The sequence below is a fragment of the Papio anubis genome, chromosome 11 (assembly GCF_008728515.1).
Source record: "Papio anubis isolate 15944 chromosome 11, Panubis1.0, whole genome shotgun sequence".
Taxonomy (NCBI): domain Eukaryota; kingdom Metazoa; phylum Chordata; class Mammalia; order Primates; family Cercopithecidae; genus Papio; species Papio anubis.
This window is the reverse complement of record NC_044986.1, coordinates 22,592,592-22,608,115: the sequence shown is the minus strand read 5'-3', so window position 1 is coordinate 22,608,115 and position 15,524 is coordinate 22,592,592. Positions and strand designations below refer to the sequence as shown.

General features: G+C 43.5%; 1 protein-coding gene across 2 annotated transcripts in view; it reads left to right on the top strand.

Moving 5' to 3' along the window:
* Nucleotides 1–15,524, top strand: part of RBM20 (RNA binding motif protein 20) — a 194,860-nt gene that overhangs the window by 107,998 nt on the left and 71,338 nt on the right. The window contains exon 1 of one of the 2 annotated variants that reach the window (XM_031652590.1): nucleotides 9,581–13,326. The exons of the other annotated variant lie outside the window; for it this stretch is intronic. Within the exon in view, the coding sequence (XP_031508450.1) occupies nucleotides 13,244–13,326 (83 nt within the window). The 5' untranslated portion in view covers nucleotides 9,581–13,243. Of the gene's footprint in view, nucleotides 1–9,580; nucleotides 13,327–15,524 lie in introns of those variants that run through there. 2 annotated transcript variants of the gene reach the window in all.

The window sequence follows — 15,524 nt, the reverse complement described above, 5'->3', positions numbered from 1 at the left end:
TTGTAAAATAGAAATTAAAAAAATCTACTGATTGTTGGGTTTTGGGAAGGAACTTGGGGGAGATAGAGCAGATCCTCTGCTCAGGCACACTTTTTTTTTTTCCCCTGAAAGACTGTTTTTTCAGAGTAGGTTCACTGCAAAATTGAGAGGAAAGTACAGAGATTTCTCATATATCCCCTGCCTCCACACATGCACAGCCTCCCCTATGATCAACATCCCTCACCAGACTGGTACTTTTGTTACAATTGATGACCCTACACTGACTCATCATAATGACCCAAAGTCTGTCCTTTACATGGGGGTTCACTCTTGGTGGTGTACATTCTGTGGGTCTGGATAAATGCGTGATGACATGTATCCATCATTATTGCACCACACAGAATAGTTTCACTGCTCTAAACACCATCTGTGTTCCTCCTATACATCCCTTCTCCCCGCTAACCCCTGGCGATCACTGACCTTGTTTCTGTCTCTGTAGTTTTGCCTTTTCCAGAATGTCACATAGTTAAAATCATACAGTATGTGGCCTTTTCAGACTGGCCTCTTTCACCTAGTAATGTGTATTTAAGTTTACTCCATGGGTTTTCATGACTTGATAGTTCATTTCCTTTTAGCGCTGAGTAATATCCCATTATCTGAATGTACTACAGTTTATTTAGCCATTCACCTGCTGGAAGACATCTCAGTTTCTTTCATGTTTTGGCAATTCTGAATAAAGCTGCTATAAACATCAGTGTGTAGGTTTTTGTGTGAACACGTGTATGGATTTTTGATCTGCTAAACACTGAACTAAGAAGATTCCTGGATATAGAATGTAGTTGAAATGCATAGTATGTGCTTATTTTTTTCAATCATTTTTCATTGTAAAATTTTGCATGCACACCAAAAAAATACTTAAGGCATCTATGCAAAGTTTAACAAATAAAGCAAACACCTATGTATCTATCACTGGATCGATAAATGGGATGCCCCTGGCATCCAGAAGCCCTTGAGGGTCCCCTCAGCCATCCCAGCCTCCTTCCTCACTTATACCTTTGTGTAATTTCCTTGCTTTTCTCTATAATTTATATAATTTTACCACTTGTGTTTCTATTAGTTGGAGAATTATATGCTCTATTCTAGAAATTTTATATATATATATAAAATTTTATATATATATATATATATATATATATATATATATTTTTTTTTTTTTTTTTTTAATGGAATCTCCCTCTGTTGCCCAGGCTGGAGTGCAGCAGCGAGATCTTGGCTCACTGCAACCTCTGCCTCCCGGGTTCAAGCGATTCTCCTGCCTCATCCTCCCGAGTAGCTGGGATTGTAGGTGTGTGCCACCACACCTGGCTAATTTTTGTATTTTTAGTAGAGACGGGGTTTCGCCATGTTGGTCAGGCTGGTCTCAAACTCCTGACCTCGTGATCCACCGGCCTTGACCTCCCAAAGTTTTGGGATTACAGGCAGCCACCGTGTAGGGCGAAATTATAATATTTATACTGACAGTCTAAAGTTTATCAAAACTTTCATTTCCCATAGAGTAACTCAAGGTCCTTGGAACACTCTAAAAATGTTTAACCACTCCCCACTTATTTTCTCTCATTGTTTTGTATTTTAATTCTATGTTTTTAAAGAACACAAACAAAATACATTGTTCCACATGGTGGAAGTTCATTTTGATTTACTCATCATGCATCTGTCACTTTCTTTGCTCTTCATTCCTTTTTGTGTTTCCAGTCTTCCATCTGGAATCACTTCCTTTCTGCCTGAAATGTAACCTTTAGAATTTCCTTTGCTGGTGATGAACTCTTTGTGTGCCTGAAAACTCCTGGATTTCACTTCATTGTGGCAGGGTATTTGTGGCAGTTGTCTTAGTTTTCTCTGGTTGCTGTAACAAATTGCTACAAACCTGGTGACTCAAAACGACACAAATTCATTTTCCTTTGATTCTGGAAGGCAGAAGAAGCCCATCATCAGTTTTTCCCTGGGCTAAAGTTAAAGTACCTGCAGAGCTGCACTCCGTCTGCAGGTTCTAGGGGGAAATCTTTTCCTTTCCCAGCATTGCAATGCTGCATTCCTTGCACTGCTTGATTCATGGCCACCTTCTCCATTCTCAAAGCCAGCAGCCATTGTAGCATCTCTAAATCTCTCTCCTGTCACATCACCTCCTCTGTGTCAAATCCCTCTTTACCTTACATAAATTCTGAGATCCTCAACTTAATCACACCTGCAGAGTCTTTTTGCCATGTGAGGTAACACTCACAACTTCCAGGGACTATGACCTGAATATCTTTGGGGGTCATTCATCTTTCCACATCAGAATTATAGATTGGTCATTATTTTATCATTATTTTATTTCAGTGTATTAAAGATATTATTCAACTGTCTTTTGGCTTCCAGTTTTTATGTTCAGTTTTTTTTTTTTTTTTTTGAGACGGAGTCGTGCTCTGTTGCCCAGGCTGGAGTGCAGTGACATAATCTCAGCTCGCTGCAAGCTCCGCCTCCCAGGTTCACGCCATTCTCCTGCCTCAGCCTCCTGAGTAGCTGGGACTACAGGCGCCCACCACTACACCTGGCTAATTTTTTGTATTTTTAGTGGAGACAGGGTTTCACTGTGTTAGCCAGGATGGTCTCGATCTCCTGACCTCGTGATCCGCCCACCTCGGCTTCCCAAAGTGGTGGGATTACAGGCGTCAGCCACCGCGCCCGGCCGATGTTGAAATATTTGTTAGTCTAAGTATCATTCCTTTTAAGGTAATCTGTATATTTATTTTTCTCTAAGCTTTTCTCTTGGTTTTAATCACTGTGATCACAGATAACTATGATGGGTCTAAGTGTACATTCCTTTATATTTACTTTACTTGGGATTCTCTGGTCTTTTGACCCCTTAGTGTCTTTCAATAGTCCTGGAAAATTTTCAGCTTTTATCTTTTCCATATTACCTCATTCCCATCCTCATTGTCCTCTTCTGGGACTCCAATCAAATATATGTTGGGCCTTCTGACTTATCCCCATAGTCTAAATCTGCTCTTCTGTGCTTTCCATATTTTTGCTTTTAATGCTGTATTTTGAACAATTTCCTGTGATCTGACCTCTGGTTCTTAATTCTCTCTTCTATTGTTTTTAATCTTTTGCCAAACACTTCAATAAGATTTTCATTTGTTATTAAATTTTTCCTTTCTAGAAGTTCTGTTTGATTCTTTTCCAAATCTACTAGGTCAGTTTTTACAGTTTTTGGTGCCCTGCAGGTATTTGCAAGCTTGTTTACTTTTTCATGTGGTTAGCACATATAAACTTAATGAGTTTGCATCTGAAGCGTGTCCAGGTCTGTTTCTGCTCTCTGCCGTTTATGCTCGTTCTCACTTATGTTGCCTTATTTCCTTCTATGCCTGATTATCTTTTTTCTGATACGCCTGACAATTTCACTAGTTATTGCCCTTAAAGAAATTATTTGTGGAGATTCCCTGAGGTTTAGAATGAGTGTACTCTCCTTCTGGTTGCCTTTTGGATTTACTACAAACAAAATTCATTGTCCATGTATGATATAGAACCCGGGGGTGCAAATCTGGATGAGGGCAGGCCTCTGGTCACATCTCAGGGGTAAATTTATCCCCTTCCTACTTCCTGTCTTGCTTTGCTCAGGTTTCTCTCTGGGACCATGGGTTTGGGGGGAACAGGAAATGACAGATTAGTCCTGGTTCATCCTAATCCTGAGGGTGTGGCCCCTTGGGACCCAGCTTCCTGTAGATAAAGGTCTCCTGTAAGAGTCTACATCAGATGTCCTCTGGGCTCTGACATCTGTCATCCTTACCCCTTTGATGTCTGCAAGGCAAAAGCAGCTTTGGCACTCAAATCATCCTCGAGTCTCTTTAGGGTCAAGCTTTCTCCCTAAATCAGCCTGGTAGGGATGTGGTATCATTTAGCTCTTCAGTGTTTTTATGGTTACTTACTCAGAGTTGTTTTTAGCTGAAGGCTCATCCAATAATTCAATCACCTAACCTTCCCTCATAGGAAATAGCTATTACATTTCTATTGTGTGTAATTATGCAATTGTGTTTAATGTCTGTGTTATGTGTCTTTAGGAAATTTAGAAATTTATGGTGCAGAAAAAAAATCAAGCGAATGTAGGGCCACAAGTTTGTATTTGCTTTAAGATATTAGTAGCCACTTGGGAGATTGACCTGGTGTCGACGTCTTGGGGGAAAAAGGTGAGAGACTTTTACTGGTTGCACATTAACCCTGGGGAATGGAAAAACCCATCTTGCTGGATGCCATCTAATGTTTCCTCAGGGGGTAACTTTAATTTGTTGGCCAATAAGTTTCATCCTTGCCTTAAAAAAATGGCCACCAAGGGAAAACTACTCTTAGCTGGCTTCCCAGTCACCTCTGCCTGGTCCTGAGCTGCCCTGGAGTGGCCACCATCCAGCCTCTTCAAGTTAGGGCGGCTGGCTTTGATTCAGGCTGTGGAGACAGCATTAGTCAGCAGCCTCTTCTCCCATGCATGCCCTGATCTTTAATGCTTCAACGTGCGTCTGTGACAATGATCGCGGATTCCTGACTGTGGCCACGGCTCAGGATACTTCAGTGGATAAATTTGGGCCAGGTTTGTGAGTCCAGTCCTTGGGCTCCCCTCAACATCACGCTTTAGCCAGTTAGTGTTGGATCACGCTTTTAAAACTTTAAACCTCGAGTGTTAAGAATGAATTCTTGACTGTTCAGTCCTCATATCCCAGATTTGGATGGAAACCTCTGATGTTATAACCAACATGAGGAAAAGCCTGTAAATCATTTACAGATTCAGAAAACACTTAATGGGCTTCTCCTCTGTGAAAAGCACCATGCTGGGTATTGTGGAGTCCTTGCCCTCAGAACGCTTCTAGTCTTTCTTTTCCTATGCAGAGAACACAAGTGTGCCCACCTAAGAGAGAAACTGAGATTTAGAGGAGCCACTGAGGATGGCTGTGAGAGTGATCTGGCTAGGATGTTTGTCATCCCATTGCTCATGAGGTTTGATGTGGCTGATCCGCCTAGCTGGCATCTCTTCCCTCCTCATACCTCAATGCACATTCCTCCCACATCTGGGCTCATGGCAGTGAATGTGACCTTTCTGTCCAGAGGAGTTCTATCATTTGGTCAAGGCAGGGAGGCGATTGTGCTTCTCTGTTTAAGACTCAGCAAAAGACAAAATGCAGAAAGCCTGAAGGTGGGAGCTAATCTTTCTGGCTGTCACCAGGTCTCGTACAACCATATGGTTGTCATGATGTATGCATCAGAGTAGACCCCATTTCCTGGAAATCATTTCAGAATGGATACTGGAATTTGAATTAATAAAACTTAGATGGACCCAAACTTGGTATCTCCTTGCCAATTCTCTCAAAATTCAGTGTTCTGCAGTGTTCCTACACAAGTGAGGTTGGTGCACTTATTAATGTCACTAAGAGATCAGTTAAAGCCTCAGCAAACAATTGCCATGTGCTCTTTCAGGGGAAAACAACTTACAATCAGATTTGTTTCCTCAGCAAGAATTAGAGGATATACTGCCAGAGTTTCTCCAAGCTGCCCCCTCTTTTCTTTGGCAAGCTATTGGACTGTTAGTTTCCAGTCCCCAGCTTCCTTGACTATGAAGATTCCTTCCTAGTTTGGTTCAGAGCACAGATTCCACTTGCTTTTATTTTGCTTTCTAATTGCTTATTATTCTCCCAAGCACACACTTTTTCTTTGCTCTACTCCTCTATGTTGCTGAATATTTTGATCCTAAACAAAGGTTACTTTTGTACTCAGCTTGTTATGAGAGATCAGTAATATGTGACATGTGATATGTTTTCCAACTTTTATATCTTTATACTCCCCGGGTGTTTGGCCATGGAGATCATGTTTTGCTGAGTGTAATATCCTTGCCATTCAAATTTTAATTGAAGTAAATAGTAAAGCAAAGTTGGAGTAGAGTGGGTCTTTCTCCTTCTCCTGTCCCAGAGGAGGCATCCAAAAGTACTCACAGAATATGCAAAGTATTAAGATACTAACTTCTTAAACTTAGGATACATTCCATCGTATTACTTGTTTTTGTATGTGCATGTGGACTAAAAGTGATACCATGTTGAAGACTGTCTAATGCTATATTACAGGATATTTTGCTCTTTTGCAAAAGTAGAGAATGAAGACAGTGCAAAGTGCTACACACAGCACTGGGCGTTGACTGTTGGGAGGTAAAAGGCAACTGGTGTTCTTAGAGGAGAATTGGACAAAGTTGGACTTTGGCTACTCTGCTACTGCGTCAGCACCCTCTCAACACTCAGCCTCCCAGATGCTCCTCATGGGACCCATGCTTAGACATTATGTTGGCACATGGGAGGATTAGCTGCAGTTCTTTTGGGTGGCTTGTGTCCTCTAACCCCAGAGTCATGGAATAGACCCTACTGTGAGTTGTTTATTCATGATATTGAGCTCTGCTTGTGGCGGGTGCTGTCATAGGCATAGGGCATACAGCAATAGAAAAGACAGCAAGATTGTCTTTTTCTGTTTGTTTGTTTGTTTTGTTTTTGAGACAGGGATCACCTCTTGCCCAGGCTAGAGTGCAGTGGTGTGATCTCAGCTCACTGCAATCTCTGGCCCCCAGGCTTAAGCAATCCTCCTGTCTCAGCCTCCCAAGTAGCTGGGACTACAGGTGTGCATCACCACACCTGGCTAATTTTTGTATTTTTTGTAGAGACGGGTTTTACCATGTTGCCCAGGCTGGTCTCAGACTCCTGGCTTAAGCAATCCACCTGCCTCAGCCTCCCAAAGTGTTGAGATTACATGCGTGAGCCACTGCCTGCCCTAAGATCCCTGTCCTTATGGAGCTTATATTCCAGGGAAGGGACAAGCAATAAAGCACAAGATAAGGTAATTTTATAGTGGTAAAGGTAGGATAAGGGAGGAGGACAGAGAGTAAACCATATGTCCTGCTTTAGAGGAATCCACATGCACATACAAAATCCAGTAATAGGATGGGAGGTATCCTAAGTTTAAGGCATCACATATGGTTCACTCTCTGTGAGGTGGCCTCTTTGAGAAGATGACAGTAGCACTGGGACCTGAGGTTGAGACTCAGTCACATGAAAACATAAAGCAACGCTGCCCAGCAGAACCCTCCACCTGCCACTGATGACATGTACTGTGCTGTCCAGCATGGTAACCACTGGTCATATGTGGCTGTTGAGCCCTTGAAATATGGCTAATGCAACTGAGGAGCTGTGTTTTAAATGAAATATTAATAATTTAAATTTAAATAATGAAATGTGGTAAATAACTATCCTATTGGACAGTGCCGATGAGGGGAAGGACATTTCAGGTAGGGAGGGCAGCTTGTGCGAAGGTCCTGAGGCTATGTCACCCTGTGGATCCAACGTGAGATCTCTGCCTGGAAGCTCTGGTCAGTTTTTAAAGAGCAAATCTGGAACATTTAATGACGCTTCCTGCTTCTGTTTTATGGGCCTCTGGAGAACCTACAAAGGAATAACAGTTAACCAGACAGGAGTTAAAATCCCTGCTCAACAAAGAATCTATTTCCTTTCCTAGGAAGGACTCATTCCCACATTGGCTGACTCACAACCCTTGACTGGTTTCCTCTGCTAATGGCTGTGGCCGGCCTTTGTCTGTGCAGGATGTAGCCTTTTCGTCACTGAACTTGTTCGTTCTGGGAACGAATCCTGCCTTTGTTCTGGACTTGCATCTTCTGGTAACAAGAGGCTGGAACCCCTACCATGGCTCCTTCAAGGGGTCGCTTTGTATTCCACATACAGTCCTCCATTCATCCTATGGGGCTGAGACCTCATCTTTTCTGGCATAGCTTTTCTATTTTCCTCCATTGCAATGATAGAGTAGTCAGTCCTGGTTTTAAAGAGAAATTGGTGTTTAGAGAGGATTTCACCTTGAATTGCCACTTTAGGTTGAAAGGATTAAGAAAGAAAAGGAAAGAAGAAATAAGAGAAAAAGAAAGGCCCCAGGAATGTTTCCAGTGGTTTTCTCACATGCCATGCATGCATTGGGATCTCTCAGGCCACGGAAGCCTCTCTACCTCCTGGGCAAGAATTGGGCTATTCGAAGCAGCCACTGGTTAATCCCAGCAGGGGCAGAGGGAGGGGCAATGGCAGGGACCAGCTCTGTCCATCCAGCATGGGTGGAGATTCGGCTCCAGTGAGATTCCCAGGCGAAAATAGAGATGAGGTAGCCAATGCTGGCTCAGTGTGCTGAGGATTAGAGGAGGCTCTGCTGCAGAGTCTGTAATCCTGGACTAGCCTGGATTTGTCATTGGTTTAACGATGAATCTACTCCTCTCTTTGTACTTACATAGCCCAAGAAAAAACAATGACCTAGTACCACCCTGAAAGGTATATGAAACCAAGCGAAGAGGATCCAAATGTTAAATTGGAGGCCACAGAGCCAAGCCCACCTCCATGGGTTGACCAGTTACTCTGCCTTCTTCCTTTGGTCTTACCTGACTGTCTGCAATTAGCTCAGTGGTGGTGGGGGGCACAGGGGAAGGCTGTGAGCTTCAAGCCGTGGCATGTACCAAGAAGCTGTCTCGATGTTGATGACCTTGATCCCTCCGATGGAGAAGTTTGAGATCATAAAATGAGTACCTGTGATGCCTCAACAATGTGCTGGCATGTTCCATCTCGTTTTGCAAAGAACCTTCCCAGAATATAAGTGTGAAAACCCACCTGAATTGGGTGCTTTGGCTTCATGTGTAAACGCGGCAGTGCTTCACGAAGATCCCTCCCATGCACATGTGCCTTGCCCTTACTTTTAGCATGTGGTTCTCCAGGAGAGAAATCCCTTCTTGAGAAAGGGGCTGTGTTAGACACCTTCATCTGAGGGGTTCATTGGAAGACTCTATAAGCTACATGGGTCAATATTAGCCCAGTTGAATTCCTTCGTCTTTTGTGTGTGTGTGTGTGTGTGTGTGTGTGTGTGTGTGTGTGTGTGTGTGACAGGGTCTCACTCTGTTGCCTAAGCTGGAGTACAGTGGTGTGATCTCGGCTCACTGCAACCTCTGCCTCCTGGGTTCAAGCAATTCTCCTGCCTCAGCCTCTCAAGTAACTGGGATTACAGACACTAGCCACCATGCATGGCTAATTTTTGTATTTTTGGTAGAGACAGGGTTTCAACATGTTGGTCAGACTGGTCTCAAACTCCTCACCTTGTGATCTGCCTGCCTTGGCCTTCCAAAGTGCTGCAATTACAGGTGTGAGCCACTGAGCCTGGCCAGGAATTCCTTTGTCTTATAAAAATTATTTTTAATTTAAAAATAGGTGTGTTTATTAAAGAAAAATTAGTTGGCTGGGTGCAGTGGCTCATGCCTGTAATCCCAGCACTTTGGGAGGCTGAGGCAGGCAGATCACGAGGTCAGGAGTTTGAGACCAGCCTGGATAATATGGTGAAAACTCATCTCTACTAAAAATACAAAAAAAAAAAAAAATTAGCTGGGCGTGGTAGTGGGCGCCTGTAACCCCAGCTACTCAGGAGGCTGAGCCAGGAGAATCACTTGAACCCAGAAAGGTGGAGGTTGCAGTGAGCCAAGATGATGCCACTGCACTCCAGCCTGGGCAACAAGAGTAAGACTCCATCTCAAAAAAAAAAAAAAAAAAGAAAGAAAGAAAAGAAAAGAAAAATTAGCCTACAGCCATACTACCTTGAACATGTCTGATCTCATCTGATCTCAGAAGCAAAGCAGGGTCAGGTCTGGTTAGTACTTGCATGGGAGAAAATTTAGAAAATTTACAAGAAGAAAGAGGAGAAAAAAATTACGTATGATTCTACCATCTAAACACAGCAACTCCTGTTAACAGTTTGGTATGTTCTCCAATAGGATTTCTTTCCTACCAAAGGGTTATTTTGCCTTTTACATGGCTGTAACTGTAATATACATACAATTTTGTGCACTGGCTTTAGATTTAACATTAAATAGTAAATGAATAGTAAATATCACTTGTTAATGGCAGCATAGTATGTCCTTAAGTTCCGTGTACTTGGCACTTGGGCGACTTGAACCACAAGGACTCAGTAACGGCTGAATGTCACACAGTGAGTGGGTGATGCAGCCAGCCGTAGCCACCCCACCTCCCAGGTGAATTCTCATTATATTCACTGGATCTCAGTCTTTCCCTGCCTTTGTCCCCACACGCGGGATGTATATCACTGCCAGTTGCCTCCTTACATTATTGTGTTTTAACGCCCTCGTCTACTCCAGTGAGGACCACTATACCACCCGCTACAGGACACGTCCCCGGTGTGGAGGTCAGATTATCCCTGTCTATCCTGGTACCGGAAGAGACCCATAGTATCATAATAAATAACAGTATTCATGGGGGCCAGGTGTGCCATGTGCTTCTCCCAACCCAACTTCCACCTCTTGCCTTAATACTAGTTTTGGAGTAAAAGAAAGGATTAACTGACCTGGCACACTGGCTCATGCCTGTAAAATCCCAACACTTTGGGAGGTCGAGGCAGGCAGATCACATGAGGTCAGGAGTTCGAGACCAGACTGACTGACCAACATGGTGAAACCCCGTCTCTACTAGAAATACACCTTGCATATTGGGAAGTGCGTTAGTGGAAGTACAAAGTCTTTGGAATCCAACAAACATTGTTTCAAATGACCACATACTAGGCTTTGACACTTTAGGTGAGGTACTCAGCCATTTGGAGCTTCAATGTTCTCATCTGTGAAATGGGGATAGTGATCTTAATTTGTCTTAAGACTTGTGAAGATCAAGAGAATGTGTGAAGCAGGTAGCATAATGCCTTGTGCACCCAGACTTACTACCTACCACATGTTCACCCCTCCTTCCTTGCCTGGCACAGTGCTAGTATACAGTAGGTACTCAATACATCCTACGACATTGAACTGAATTTTCATTTGGGGTGTTTAATTTGTGCCTCTTCATTTCCAGATTGGATCTGGAGTTGTGTCCTGGTCTCTGGGTAGGAGCTAGGACCATACAATTAGAAGGGCTTATTCTAAGTATCGACATTTATTCTCCTGGGAGTTGCATTCCAGGCCATGTCTGAGGGTTCCTTTTATTTTAATAATCAAGCTCACATTCAGTGTGTCATGTTATGGAGCTCGCAATAGCAGATACACAGCTCTGGCTGCACCACATGACACATGGCTTCTACCATAATCCTGAAGGTAGGTGTGGTCCTCATCCTTCTTTCCTGTGGCTGGCTGTGGGTGGCAGGTTTCAGGCATTTGTTTTTAACCACTGCACATCACTGCTTCTCCCTCAATGGCAGACAGGAGCAGAGCCTTCTATGTGGATTTGGAATGATGTGTGTGGTGGGGCACTTTTCAGTAAACTCTTAGTCTAAGAAAGTTCTGGGCATAATGAAAGAAGACGGAGAGAGGAAGGGCCAAACCTGCTCACTGGAGTAGAACCTTGCAGTTTGGGGAAACCTAGTAGACCATGGGAAGCACTCAAGGCCAGAAGAGAAAGGCAGCCGCGGCCAGGCTGTCTGGTTCCCTCAGGTCAGGAGCTGGGACTGGCGCTTTTAGGTGTCTGTGACTGAGTCAGCAGCTGAGGCCAACGGAGCCTGAGGCAGCCTGTGGGCTGTGACTAAATTAGGAAGAAAAAGCCCTTGGGCTCTCCTGGGAGCTCACTGGGGCAAGTGGGCCATGGAAGGACCTCTGGTGGGCAGCTAGAAACAGACTGGTCAAACTGACTTTCACTTTGATTTTTCAGCGTAACTGTAGAAATGTCACACACTGGGTCTGAGTTCAGTCCCAGCAGGAGGAAAGTCCCCCGATGCCAGGGTACCCCAAGCCCCATCTCCTCCAAGGGGCTAAGTAAAATAGGAGAATCTGGTAAGCTTCAATCACTAAGTCACTTATAAGCTCACTGGGGAGTTGTGACCTTTTAAAAGGAATATGCCCTTTTGACTGTTTTGGGTAGGAGATTATAGTGGACACCAGGCATCGCAGGTGGACATCAGCCTGTCCCAGACAGGACAAATTGGAATGATGGTTGCTTTGCATCCATCATTCTAAAATCTGTGACAACAGATTTTGATTTTAGAAAATCACAAGAAGTTTCAGTTTGGTTTGAGTGTTTAAGGATTGCAGTGTGAGATTTGGAAGGAGGAAAGTAAAAAAAAAAAAAGTTGGCAGGAGAACGGTGGCTCCTAGGAAGAAAAGTTACATTTCTAAGTAATCAAACTCTGAATGAGGCCAGCCAGGGCCTTTGGCCACTTCCTCACAGAGAGGGGCTTCTTGGTTTGTTTGTTTATTTTTTTGTTTATTTGTTTGTTTGTTTGGTATTGTACTTTCTGCAAGACTGGTTGAAGGCATTAGCCTGAGAGCACAGTTTCTCAACTGCAACACTATTGATATCTTGGGCCAAAGAATTCTCTTTTGTGGTGGTTGTCTTGAGCATTGTAGGATTTTGGCAGCATCCCTGGTCTCTGCCCAGTAGATGCCAGTTGCATCCCATCACCCCCCTCAGTTCTGACAACAACCTGTTTCCAGCATTACCCTGGGGGCCAAAATCGTCCCCAGCCACTGCTTAGAGCAAAGGAGAACTCACCTTTCCTACTGAAAGGAATTGCAGTTACCACTGGGTAGGTGAGATGATGGGTCGTCTCCGTTCATCTCCTGTTCCACAAAAATAAAGAAGGGCAAGTGTTTCTGGAGCTTTGCTGGTTGGGTGTCAGTTCGCTGGGATTGTCTGATGTAGCTGTATTGCTAAGGATTTTTAGGGTATCTTCAGGACCAAATTTTCACCCGTGAAAACCCAGAGTAAAAAGCAAGCAAACAAACAAGCAGACCACCACCCACAGCAGCAACAACAAAAAACAGAGAAGTAAACCAGGTGAGACTTTGGAATTTTATTAAAAATGGTCAGCGCGATCAGCCCTAGATCTCTCCGTCAGAAGTGCTCTCAGGAGGCCTGTCTGCATAGAGCTGGCTTGGGTGTTGATACGTGAAGAGGCTGAGAACATGTGGCATAAACATCGACTGATATTGTTTGCCATTGCCATTTACACTCAGCGTGTGTAATGCAGCAGGAATGGCTCCCAGTGGCATGTGACTGCCCTTCCAGGCGGGTATGCCATGCTCAGGCACTGCTCTTTCTCTTTCGCTCCCTCCCTCCCTTGCTTGCATACCCCCTCCGCTGCCCCTTTCCAGACTCGGGAGAGTTTGATTGAAGGCTTGTCATGATTGGCATGCAGAAAGCTGGTAGAATGTCATTGGAATTTTCTAGGGAGGCACATGCGCGACACCCAAAATGACTCCCGGCTTCGGTGGCCACAGGTCAGCGCGTCGTGCCAGGCACCCTGGTCTGTTTCAGAAAGGTAAGGTTGCATGACGTCATCGTACCTTTCCCCAGCACAGGGGAGAAATCAAGGTTTATTTGTTTCTTTTTTAATTCTCCAGTTCAGGCAGTACCTCTGAACATGTTCTCGGCGCTGAGCGTTTGTGCATGAGTGTGCGATTTGTCTGTGTCCCCACCCCCTCCGTTTAAAAAAAAAATTAACAAATGATTCACAACGGCGGTTTAACATGTGACCTAAAACAGCTCCTCATGACCCCAGTGAAATCAGCGATCCTAATGTCAGGAAGTCTCGATGCTCTTTTTACGCCGGTTACTAAACTCTTCTATAAAGAAAAGTCGCGAGGCTACTGGAAAACAGATTGCGTTATCACCAGATCTGGGAGAATGGAAGGGGATGCATTCAGAATCCCAAAACTTTATAAATGATGGACATCTCTTAAGGGTGAGGTGTTTTGTGTTAATTGCTGGAATTTGGCAGTGATGGAAAATGAACTTAAAGGTGTTTGAAACATCTCGTATCTGTTGAGTGTTGACTCATTCTGGACCAGGAGGGGAGTGCCGTGATAAAATTCATGAGCAGGGGATATTTCGCCAAGAAACAAGCTTGAGAATGGCTTCTGAGCACCCCTGAAGTAGCTGGAATATGAATTTCAGCACCTCTTAGAGATCTTTAAGTAAAGTTAAGTTTTTAAACAAAACTATTTTCATTGTCGCCAAGCAAGCAAGCAAGTCTATAAACTTCTGTCATGTGGTTCAGGGCACAAATTTGGACATGGACATGATGGTCTGTTAGCAGACTCAAGCACAACCGAACATGACTCACCTCATTTCTCTATCTGATGCAATTACAAGTAGCTTCAACACACGTGGTAGAGGAATACTAGTTTTCTGCTTGCAAGTGTGTAAAAGCAAATCCACACTCATAAAACAGCATGGACGGGGTATCTTATATCACAGAGTTTTTTTTTTTAACCTTAAAAATATCTTTTATGTAGCTTTGCCATTGGTGCCATTGGTTTCTGCCTTATATGCACTGGAATCTTTTCTTTCTTGCAATTCTGAGATGTGAGAAAACTGAAGGGGAGAGGGTTAATATGTTCACACACTTGCCCCTCCCCCACGTGCTTATGCTAACAGCTGCCATGTATGATTTTTGTGGAATTTGATATTTCGAATGAAATGACTTCCTTATTTTCCATAGTAATATAATAATCAATTTTACCATAGAGAACAGTGTACATGTCAAGCCTTGGCTGCTTCTAATTAGCAATGGATGGGGTAGCTGGGGAAAGCACAGGAGAGCAGTTTCAAGGAAAAAAAAAATCAGCCTTCAAGCTTTAACCATTCTTTCTGGCCTCAGCCAAGGCAGTTTTCAATCTGCTTGGATCTTAATTGACCACAGGTTTAGTTTGTGGTGTTCTAAGAAAATATCCAGAATGGCACGTGCAAATGTGATGAAGATGGGCCTGTGTATCTAACCGTTGTGGGGTTGTCTTTTATCTCTACTCTACAGTAACTTTCTTATGGCCACAGCTTTGTAAGATAGAGGCAAAAGCCAAAAGTAAGGCACATATAATATTCTCTGCCTTGGGCGACATCTATATTTTGTTGGCTGTAGTCAGAAAGGTATGTGTCTTAAGGTACCAGAAACTTCCATCCATTTTGGGAAAGGGATATTTTTCTCAATAAATAGTTATATGGCTTATTTACAAAGCCCCAATCTTAATGTTCTCATTTAATCTAAGGAATGTAAAGGAATGAAACTGTGCACATTCCCAAAACACACATGGAAACATATACCACGTCCTTCACAAGGAAACAGAGTATTCGGGTAAGACCTACATTCCCACAAGCTTAAGACGGTCATAATTTCAAGTCAGTTGAACGACTGTTTGTTCAGTGCCTCTAATTTGCCCAGTGCTGAGCCACGTAGACACTTGGGAGTTTGAAAGATTCTAGGATGTGGATGATGTCCTCAAGGTGCTTATAATTTAGAAGGCAAAACTCCTCCCCTGGCAAACCTCACCTGGCTTTCTGCAGCAGAAACTGTATGTGTTCTCTGGGGGAAATCTTATTGCAAAAAATAGTTATTGAATTGCATGGAAAGGTGCATCAATAGAGCTAAGAAATATTTTTAGCTCGATGTGTTTGACTCTTTGTGGACTTGTAACCCTTTGTGGACTTGTAAAAGTTTCAGTATTTATTCTTCAGGGTCAG